This window comes from Aegilops tauschii, chromosome 1 (genome assembly GCF_002575655.3).
Source record: "Aegilops tauschii subsp. strangulata cultivar AL8/78 chromosome 1, Aet v6.0, whole genome shotgun sequence".
Lineage (NCBI taxonomy): Eukaryota > Viridiplantae > Streptophyta > Magnoliopsida > Poales > Poaceae > Aegilops > Aegilops tauschii.
The window spans coordinates 503,228,736-503,239,788 of NC_053035.3; the positions used below are offsets into that span (position 1 = coordinate 503,228,736).

The 11,053-nt window shown below is 48.5% G+C and overlaps 1 protein-coding gene across 1 annotated transcript; it reads right to left on the reverse strand.

The window, feature by feature from the left end:
* Window positions 1–6,847: 6,847 nt before the first annotated feature.
* LOC141039221 (ethylene-responsive transcription factor ERF084-like) lies at window positions 6,848–7,174 on the reverse strand. Its single transcript, XM_073506558.1, has one exon. It carries the CDS (start codon window positions 7,172–7,174, stop codon window positions 6,848–6,850), a length of 327 nt encoding a protein of 108 aa, XP_073362659.1.
* Between the last annotated feature and the right edge of the window lie 3,879 nt (window positions 7,175–11,053).

Genomic DNA, 11,053 nt, shown 5'->3' on the forward strand with positions numbered 1-11,053 from the left:
CCCACATTCTGCCGGCGGTAGGTGGAGGAGCTTGCAGCGGACGCGGGGGAACTTGAACTATTGCCAGTGTACACACACGAGCGCTCGATGGTGATGCGTAGCGCATGCTCATCGTTGTTCGGCGCGTTGAAACTAGATCTTCCGTCCTCCTGTTTGAGAAGACCGTCCTAGTCGAAGCGGAGGCAACGAGGAGTAAGGAGAAGACGAGTTGGACTGAGGTTTGACTAGGATTTGTCGGATGGATGGGGTTTTTGTGGGGGCAGCGCTGGCCATAGCAGGCTGAACCGACGTGGCGGGCGCGTTCGGGCGCCTCATATCCTCCCCATGTATGTGTCAGATATGGGAGTTGCCAGTTAGTTCGCCGTTTGGGCCCGATTTTTTGAACTCAATACAAACGCAAGCGATCATATAAAAGCGCATACACTCTGCCCTATGAAGGCAGACACACACGCCCTGTCCCTATGAGCACCTCCAAGAAACTAAGCCGGCATATCGTTTTGAAATTTTACGAAATCATTGTAGGCGCCTCGTAGTCAGTGGGAACGTCTCCTCTCAGTGAACGCGCATCGCTGGAAATCCTCGAATAAATCCAGGATAAATGCTAGCACCAGGACTTGAACCCCGATGGACTAGAAATACTACTGTCCTCCTAATGTGCAGTTTCGGCCAGATTTCAGGCATCCGATTTGATGTCGTTTTTGCGTCTGTTCACTCATCGGGCAACCCGTCCGGTCGTCTGGGGCGCAGGTTTGTTTGCAATTTCGGCCGAATTTGAGGTGTCTGATTTGATGCTGTTTTTGCGTCCGTTTACTCATCGGGCAACTTGTCCGAGCGTTTGGGCGGATTTGGGGGTCCGGTAGTAGATTTTTTTAGGGTGTAAAGCCACTTTATTCAAACTCCACAGATAGTGGGATACAAGTTTGGTCATGCGGCTGGCCAAGCCACACATGACGCCCCTGGGCTAAAGACAAAGCAAACTTAGCTAACTTATGAGCTTCGAAATTACATCGACGACTTTCAAAAGTAAAGGTACAAGAGAGTGGTGACGATCTAGAGATAATCTCCATGATAATGGCTCCGTAGGGTCCTTGGTTTCCTTTGGCAATGTCCCCAATCACTTGCTTGCAATCAGACGACAACACAAAGCATTGAATATTGAGATCTTCTGCCAATGCATGCAACGCCCTCACGACATGCCAACGCCTCGAGTGTGGCTGGATCCCAAATTCCTGGAATGACAAGAGCCGAGCTACCCAAGAACAAGCCCTGGCTATCCCTACACACAGCTACGGCTCCTCCTCCTCTACAGGTGCGTACTCCTGCATCAACATGAATTTTGGCATATGTTGTTGGAGGTGCCCTCGGCCTCTGTATCGATGTACCTGTCCTCACCGTATCAGCCTGTGTAGGATTTGGGGTACGAATAGCTTCCAAGTCTGCAATAAACCGAGTAATGAATATTTGTATTGCATGTGGTGTTTGGAAGATAGCCTTATGAATGGCCTTTCGTCGAGATGTCCATATTCCCCATAGGGTCACCGCCATTAAGACGAATTTCTCATGCGATAAAGTATCAAGCAGACTGAAGAGCCAGCTCTTGGCTCTCGTTTCTGTGGAGGCCGCCAAAGTGCAACTCAGTTCTTCGTCTACCAACGCCCAAGTGAAGATTTTTTAGCTCTATCGTCGAAGGCTTAGTGAAGCCGTCGTAGGGTGCAATAACCACAGCTTTACCCTTGAAACTCCATGGCCCTTCCTCCATTACTCTTTCCCAGTCCCCCGGGCACGAGAATTGCAGCGTGTAAAGATTGTCCTCAAGGGGCCGGATCTTTACCACTTTCACCAAGTCCCACGCGACCCTCATGGTTCGGTAGAACCAATATTGGCTGTAGGTCTTGTCCGTATGAACCCTAGAGATAGCCATCCAGCGATTTGCCTCCTCCAATAGCTCATCATCCTCAACAATCACATCCCGCAAGTCCCCTTCCTTCAGACCCAGTTCGTCCATCATGGCTTCGAGATCGGAGGTTGCAGACCCGGAGCTCGACGCAGTCTTATCCATGATTTCTCTTGCCCGAGAGTGCTGACGATCCGCGGGCGGTGTGGTCCCAAACCGCCCCCCTACTCCGCCCCTCAGCCGAGACTCGAGAGCCCCGACTATCACCAGCGGGAAGGGGTCATAGGGGAGATTAGATCTCTACGATAGACAACCGCCGTAGCTGTCGCCTGAGAGGAGCGAAAACCCTAGCGTGAGGGGATACTAACGGTCGCAGTTGCACGTCCGGTAGTAGATGCTCCCAAGAAAAAGCTCGCGTAGCGCGATTGATTACGGGCCTGCTTGTTTCATGTCCTCGCCTTTGCGCCTAGTACTAGTGTTGGCCTGACAAAAAGAAGATTTCTGTCTCAGACATGTGTGCACATGTGATGTTTGGTTGAGAATCTGGCCTGAAATAAACAACTAAACAATAAAGAAAGATTCGAAGGCTGATTTGACAGAAAGTGCTAAGAGCATCTACAGCCGGATATAGCAAATATGATCCCTCAAAAACCCGCGTACGCGCTCTATCAGTGACCGGGTGTGTCCGCTTTGAGCCCCTGCTTATCCGTCCGCGTATCCACACTCCTCATTTTTCTTCTCATATGTCCGGTCACTTGCACGTGATTGGTGGACATGAAGAGAGAAATAAAAGAAAGAGAAAAGATGGTCCGGGTGGGGTTGTGTCCTACGTGGCGGAATGCCTGGGCGCGCCCGGGCGCGTCCGTGAGCCCTAATATCCTCCTCATATTTGAGATGGATATGAGGGTTCGCGGACTTCCCGGGCGTATAGGTATGATACGAGGGGTCCGGTTGGGTCACATTTTTCCTTCTCTCTCCTACCCGATCACTTATCTGGCGCGTCCGCAGTCGTATAAGGAATGGTTTGAGGCGTCCGACTGTAGATGCTCTAATAAACCTAAAATTGCATCTGCCTGGAGCCCAGGCGTCCGCTCCCGTCAGCCTGGACGAGGCTAAGCAATTTTCCTGGGAGCTAGCCAGGCTAATCTAGCTGCAACGAGCTCCAGGCAGGGACATGACCATGAATCCAGGTAGCCAACCAAACAATGTCCAGGTACTTCTTTTTACGAGAAAACTTTTGATCAATTCATCTTTAATCATGGCAGTACAACAAACACCAAAAATGACAGAATTACATCCAAATTCATAGACCACCTCGCGACGATTACAAGCACTGAAAGCGAGCCGAAAGCACGCCGCTGTCATTACCCCTCCCTCGTCGCAGCCGGGCAAAACATGTTATAGTAGACAGTCAGAAAGTCATCGTGCTAAGGCCCCAAAGGTCCAATGCAGCAGAGCAGCAACCGTCGCTGATGAAGAGTAAGGATCCAACCTGAAAACACATGAATATAGACGAACTACGACCAGATTGGAGCAAATCCACCAAGGATAGTCCGCCAGGGACACACCTCAACATGCCCACCGATGATGCTAGACACACCATTGAAACGGGGTTAGGTGAGGAGAACTTTTTTCATCTTCAGATAGCTACCGCCGTCTCATCTTCCTGAGTAAGACACAAACCCTAGCAAAACACGAAAAAATAATTGAAAACAGGGTCCTCCCGTCAGCAAGGATGAGACGGACCGACAGTGGCACCGGAGGAAGGCAAGGAAACCCAGACTTTTCTTTGGGAGTAGGCAGCCCGCTTGGGAAAGAAAATACAATAAAGAAAAGCAATCACCGGCCCAGGTTCCGCTACCATGGTGGTGGATGTCGAGGCACATCTCAGGGATGTCTCAGGCCAGGCGAATTTGTCCAGGAGTACAACCAAACTAACACTACATGCGCGCGCGGAAAACGCGGCGAGTTTTAATTGGACAAGTTGTTTATTACTCCATCTGTTTCATAATATAAGAACATTTTTAACATTACATTAGCATCAAAAACGTTTTTATATTATGAAACGGAGATAGTATTTTTTTTACGGAAACTTGTTTTTTTGAACTACCGGGAACTTGTTTAATAGCTTGATTATACGTGGGCATGCATAGGTTGATTACGTACGTGCGCGTGCACAAGCTAGTAAAAGAAGAAGAAGAAAGGCGACGACGCGCGGAACGTAATCAACCAAGGCGAGCGTGGAACCCTAACCCTAACCGGCAAGGTATTCCCTTACGGTTGTACCTGGGTCGTCCAACCCAGTACCTCAAGCTTGGTGATTCGCCCTACGCCTTTCACCTTTGTTGTTTGCAGGCCTGGAACGATGGCTGCGTCTCTCCGTGCGGCGGCGACCACGAGGATCCCGCGGCCGTCGGTGCTTCGAGGGCAGGGGCTTCGCCGGCTCGTCCACGCCGAGGATGTATGTATCTTCTCTGTCCCATATCCGGCTCGCTATTTTCCTAGGTCTGTGCCGTCCCGATCGACGTCTGGTCGGTGGAGGTCATCAGTTCTTCTCTGCTCTCTGCGTCTCTCCATACCATTGTATACTACGTAGTACATCACAGGGATGCACGGGTATCTTTAAAACAGGCATATTTTTCATCGATTTCCATTAGTAGATATAAGGATGAATAATCTGTTGATATTTTGGTAAAATCGGCATAATTTTGTCTTCAACGAGTTTCAAGCTTTGCCGTGTCATTGGCAGATATGATCGACTGCCTAGCATGAATGCCCTTGATAATTTGGTAAAATTCGGCCTCTTTTTGTCTGCCAACTAATTTTTTGTTTCACCATTCATAATAATCAACTGCCTAGCATGAATGTGTCGATGATATATCGGTAAAATCGACATGTTTTTTTGTCTCCAACTAGTTTTATGTTTCCTGTGCAAGATATAAGGTGTGTTTCCTCTACGTAGACCGCATGCCTTGTGAACATTATTTTACTTATCAATTGATCTCAATGCTGCTTCTGTGTTTCCAGCTTTCCAAATCCATCCTCGCCTTAGACAAGGAACACCGTGGTTCGCTAGTCCAGCGGATGGGGGAGCTGCTGCGCTTGGAGGCTTCCAAATTCACCCACGCCATGAAGGAGGAACACCGTGCGGAGCTAATCCAGCTGAAGAAGGAGCAGCTGTACGAAGTCATGGCCCTTGTCGACGCCGATTCCGCGACCTCCTCGCGGGACAGGAGTCTGCTCAAGTATCTCTGTACCCAAATCGAGCCTAGACCAAATGACCCTCAATGGTACGATAATCAACCACATGGAGACATAGATGTTTTTTTCTTCTCCCTGTTCATATATACAATAGGTAATTCTTACCGTCTCATCCCACCTACCTGTAGGCGCAAGATAACCGGGACCAAGAAGGTGTCAAAGTGGACTGCATTGGTGGGCATTCTTGTTATTAATGCTCTCAGTTATTGTGCATTGCCTTCCCGTCCTGAAATAGTAGAGTATGGCGGATATCTTGTAACCGTTGAGAGTCTTCCCTTGATACGACGATATCAGCACGCTGCTGAGAGAGCGGGTAAGCAAGATGGATATGTGGGAATGGACAAGCAAGAGGAGATGTGAACAAGGAAAAGGGATGAAGATGACATGCATGCATCTTGTTTGATGGAGAAGCAAGGCTGAAGTTCTTTTCCACCTAGAACTTGAGACATGTAATATTATTACTTGATGATCTTTGATAGCATTGTGATAATGTTATCGTTTCTGTTTGAGTAAATTCTATGAAAATGAGTCACCCGGTCCGAATAAGGAGGTTCTTCCCCAGCTCAAGGGCGTGAGCGTCACCGGAGCCGTGGGAGACCCTGCCACGAGGACGGTCTCATTGTCGTCTCCCTCCTGCCCTCTGCCACCTCAAAGTCGAGCTGGAATCGCTCACCTTCTCTGTCCATTCATCTCTTTATGATGTCTGTTCGGTTGCCAGGAAGCGGAAAGGAAGCAATGATATTTTGGTCAGTTCATCTTGGCACTAAACGGAAAAAAGTTATATAATCCGACCATGGAGATATAAGAACAGTGGCAAAATGCAGATCCGGATTGCAAGCAGAGCCTATCATGACCGAGCGCCAAACCATGTGTGACAACATCGATCGCCATCTTGAATATAGTTTTCGAATATACTGTTCCGTGGAAAAGGGAAATACAACCAGCAGAAATCTGAACAAGAGCATCAAGGTAAAGTAAAAGTAAATCGTGGTACGATAACAAATACAGTTTAACAACTACTACGAGACAATCAATTCTTACTAAAAAGAATAAACTAGTGGATTTGCTAAAACACATCTTGATGAGATTTAGTTATAGCACATCTAAATTCCTGACTACATGATTGCGTTGCAAGATTTGTGCATTTTTTTGTCTTGACCTGCATGATATGCTTGGCATCGTTATGGGCTTCTAAGATATTTTTTTAGAGCATCTCCAATAGACGCGCGGTAGAGCGGTGCGTTAAAATAAATTGCAGCGTCAAAATAGCGTTTTAGCACGCGCAGGAGGGTGGTTGCTTTTTCGGTCGCTGCAAAATTTAGCGCGTCGCTGTAGCGTTTCAGCAGGCGCGGAAAAATCCAGCGTGCGCACAGCCGGCGCATGCAAAAAAAAATATAATAACACATACGGAAACAGTCATAGTTCAAATTCATAGCATAGTTCAAATCCCAAACCACAAGCAAGTTCATACGATGCTAAATAAAAATAGATAAATGATGCTAAACTACTTCTCGTCCTCCTTGATGGTGTAGTCCGACGACGTAAACGCGTCGAGCCACCGAGGATCTTCATCGTCCCAGGTCGACGCACGTCCCAAGTCGATCTAGGCTTCCGCCAGTTTCTTTCGCACACGCCTGTCCGCCCGACGCACGGCTCGCCCTGCGCTCAGAACTCGTTCTCGGCGGTGGCATCTTACGGGAAGCGCTCGCGCCACACCGTCATGGCGTGCTCGTCCGCCTCGGCGATGAGGAGGCGGCGATCCTCGTCGTTGATTAGTCGCGGGTGAGGCACGAGATCCTGCGCCTGCTGGCGCGTCCGCACGTTAGAGAAATTCATCTGCGACCAAGGCCGCCCGAGGCGCCACGCCGCCGCGTCGTACGCGCGGCCGGCCTCGTGGGCAGTGTCGAATGTTCTGAGCCCGAGGCGTTTATCGCCGGAGCGGGTCTCCACGTAATACACGCCAGAGGGGCAGAGGCGGACACCGCAGTAGCCTGAGCTGCTCCGGGGGCGCGGCGGCATGGCGGGGCGTAGTGGCGGCGGGGCGCTGGAACTGACGGGTGGAGAAGGCGCGGCAGCGGCGGAGCGCTGGAAGAGGCGGGGGAAAAGGTGCGGCGGCGGCGGGGCGCTAGAAGAGGCGGGGGAGAAGGCACGGCGGGAGAGAAGTTTCTGGCAGTTGGCGAGCGCAGGCAAGCGGCTTTTAACCCAGTGCCTAGCGATGCACGGCCTCTCACGCACCAAACTGGCGGTTTTCTCAGTGTGCCGTAAATTTCACGCGCATGTTGAAGATGCACTTATGATATGGTTTCATTTGTAACTTTGTTGGTCCGTTGGCTGAGTGTTTCAGGGTCTATACGGGCCGTGTTTTTTTTTTCAGCATGCCTTTTGTGCTCTTTTAGACTGCTGGTTTTTGTGCTGTTTATTCGAGGGTTTCAATTTCTAGGCTTCTGGGTTTGCTTTCCTTCCATTCTTGTAATTTTCTAATTAGCATTTAATGCACATTTAAATCATCCACGGTCGGATGAACTCCCATGTGGTTCATTTTCATTTTCAAATATCTGCGTTGTTGACTCGTGGGTTTTATGTGTTGTCTTTTCTTTTTTTGATGTGTGCTTCTTACATCTATGCGGGCGTGCATTTTGGAGGTACTAGTTAATGTGTACGTGCAATGCACGTTAATTTAGAAGTATATTAAGTGCATGCAGATATTAAGTAGGATATTATTTGCGTGTTATTATTTAATTAGCACTATATTTGGCATGAAATTAACTGCACGCTAAACGTGTTAGCGCTCGATATTGAAGCAGTCTAGGTCGTTGGATTGACATGATTTGATGGCCGAGATTAATTGAATCTGCCCTTTTGGGTCTCTTTATATTAGTATATATATAGATGTATGGCCATATCGAGTTGCATGTTCGTTCTCAAATCTAAAAAAGAAATCGCATGTTCATTCTCAACATTTTTTTGTTTTTGACAAAAAAGAATATATCATGAAGATACAAAAACACGTGGTCTATCAACAAGACGTCCAAAGCCATTAAGGATACGCATAGCCAAAAGAGAACAGAAAAATGACCATGCCACGATGATCAATCACTAGCATCAGCAACACGCTAACCACCATCGATGACAACACCCAAATTACAAAAGAGGTTCTCCGAAAGCAATGCCTCCAAGAAGAAAACAATGCACAAGCGTTGTCGCTACCTGGTCGAAGATCCTAGGTTTTCACCCCGAAGAAAGACAGGTTCACCCGACAAAAATGCTTTCAACAAGGTCATTGTCAGGTACAACCAATAAAGGCCAGACCTGGGGTTTTCACCTTGAGAATCGAGACTCGGTACTCGTGGAGCACCACCAAAAATGCAATCCACCCGTGCTGCCGCCCCCGCTTACCTCCGCTGTTGTAAGTCACCAAACACCTGACACACCGTCTTCATCGCATTCAATACACCCTTTCACTAAAGCTTCAAGACCTCCAATCGTAGCCGCCATGACTTTCTCCATCTCTATCAATGCCTTGGGAATCGTTACTTAGACATATCTCACGACACCGATAAGAAACCAAAGCTTAGCGTCGTGCCCTCTTGAGGCCGTGCTGGCTGATAATATGAGCGCGCACGACCGGAGCATTTCCAATGTAGATATCCAAGGCGACATACGCCAATTCGTATAGATCTTCGACGGGGAAGATAGGAACTTCTCAGCGGCCAGATCCAAGAGATCGACATCTGGCATAAAGACGACTTGGCGAAAGAAGAGTGCTAGGGGCAAACCAACATTATTTGGCCGAACCAGCAGCCCCCACTCCGCCTTCTCTCGATCCAGACCTACACACAAAGGTCAGCGACGTCACATCGTGCCACCCGCAACCGCAGAGCCCCAAACTTGGCGAGATGCCAACCATGACGGGAGACGAGAATGAGCCACAACTGAACGAATTCGGTAACTCCCAACCCAACCGTTGCCGCCACGGCGGCACCGCGTGTAGCCTGCAGGCCAAGCCATGACACCGCCCAAGCAGCCGCCGCAACCGCCATCGCCTCGAAGAGGGGCCGCCGCCTTGAAGCCCTATCGTCGTTGGTGTGCCAGGAATCACCACGGAGATGAGACCAGCCGAGTTGCCCCACTGCCACAGGGAGGGTCGCCGGCCGGAAGGAGATGGAGGCGGCCCGAGTTGCCTTGTTGGGGGAAGACGCGGGGTTGGATCCTTTTTTGCCATATCATGGCGTTTCCCTTAAAATTGGGGGAGAATTTCGTTTCCCCGGACTCTACACCAACTATGGATGCATACAACCTTTTTAAGCATGAGTACTAGGATTTTAATCTTAGTTATGCACCAAGCCTAGCCCTCAAGGATAAATGTGTTGGTACCAGAAAAGTCTGGTCCTCAAGAATAAGTTGGAATCTAAATTCGCCTCCTTGAGGATTTAAACCTAGGTGCTGAGTTCACTCTCAACATGCAACTTGACCCGACGTATGCCAGTTGCATACCCACCATTGACACACAACTTGATGAAACCCATTTGCATGTCTATTCTCGAATAGAAATTTGCCTGACTCCTACCCCACTAATCCAACTTAGTTGCATGTCCACAATCGACATGCAAATTTCTCGACCTAGTTGCATGTGCACCAACTCACTCGACCCAGTTGTATATTTACCATTGACACACAATTTCCCCGACCTGATCTAGCTGTGTGTCGACTTTCGACGTGCAACTCCCAACTCAGTTGTATGTTCACCCTCAACCTGAAATCAACCAACCCATTTGCATGTCCACACTTGATATGAAACTCGCTCCGATCTAGTTGCACGTTCACCCTTGACCTGAACTCGACCAATCCAGTTGCATGTCCACCCTTGACATGCAACTCACTCCGACCCAGCTGCATATCTACCTTCGACAGACAACGGACCCATTCCTGCCTTGACAAAATGCTGACGGCAAAGAACAATATTAACGGACCCAGTTGCATGTCCACCCTCGTCACACAACTCAAGGTTGGTCCCTGGTGCATGTCTGCCCTTGATTGTACCGCCTTAGTTGCATGTCAACCTCGACAAGCAACTCACCCAAAGCAGTTTGCATGTCAACCTTTGATCTGTAACGAAACAGACCCAGTTGCATGTCCACCCTCGACATACAACTGACCCCGGCCCAGTTGCATGTCCATCATCTACATGCAAATTGATTATTTTATTTTGTTTCCTTTTTTATTTCCCCCCACCATGCTCATCATCTATTTTCAGAAAAAATATTCACCTAGTCCTAAAAAATGATTGCCACCAATTTTTAAAAGGTTTATCGTGTTCTTTATAAAATGCCTTCTGTGTATCTTGAAATTGTATTTTAAAAATTGGTGCATTTATTCAAAAAGTAGATCATGTGCTGAAAATATATTTTAACACTTTTAAAAAATGTGGATACTTCTTAAAATTGCATGAACATTTATAAATATGTGAATCATATATTAAGAAAGGGATAAATATATTTTTCATCCCTGAACTCTCTTGAAAGTATAGAAATGGTCCCTCAACTCTAAAACCGGCAAACATTAGTCCCTCAACTTTAAAAACCAGATTAGTTTGGTCCCTCGACTCAACAAAAATAGTTTTCATGCGAGTTGGCATGGTTTTGTCCCGGCATTGCCAACGTGGCAACCTTCTTCCTTCCCATCTTTTAACTCAGTTGAGCATTTCGTCGAGCAGTTGGTGCGCGCCAAGAAACAGAGAAGGAGGTCGACGTGGAGCTTGCGGTGCCGCGCGTACTAGGTGTAGGCGGCCAGGGAGGCGCGGCACGGCGAGGAACGCCGGTGACGCGCACACACCATCACGCACAAACTCGCCATCACACCCACCAGCACGCACACACTCGCACAGCACAGATGCACACG

What these genes read in the sequence shown, in the direction of transcription:
- LOC141039221 (XM_073506558.1), bottom strand. Translation starts at nt 7,174, where the DNA reads ATGCCGCCGCGCCCCCGGAGCAGCTCAGGCTACTGCGGTGTCCGCCTC.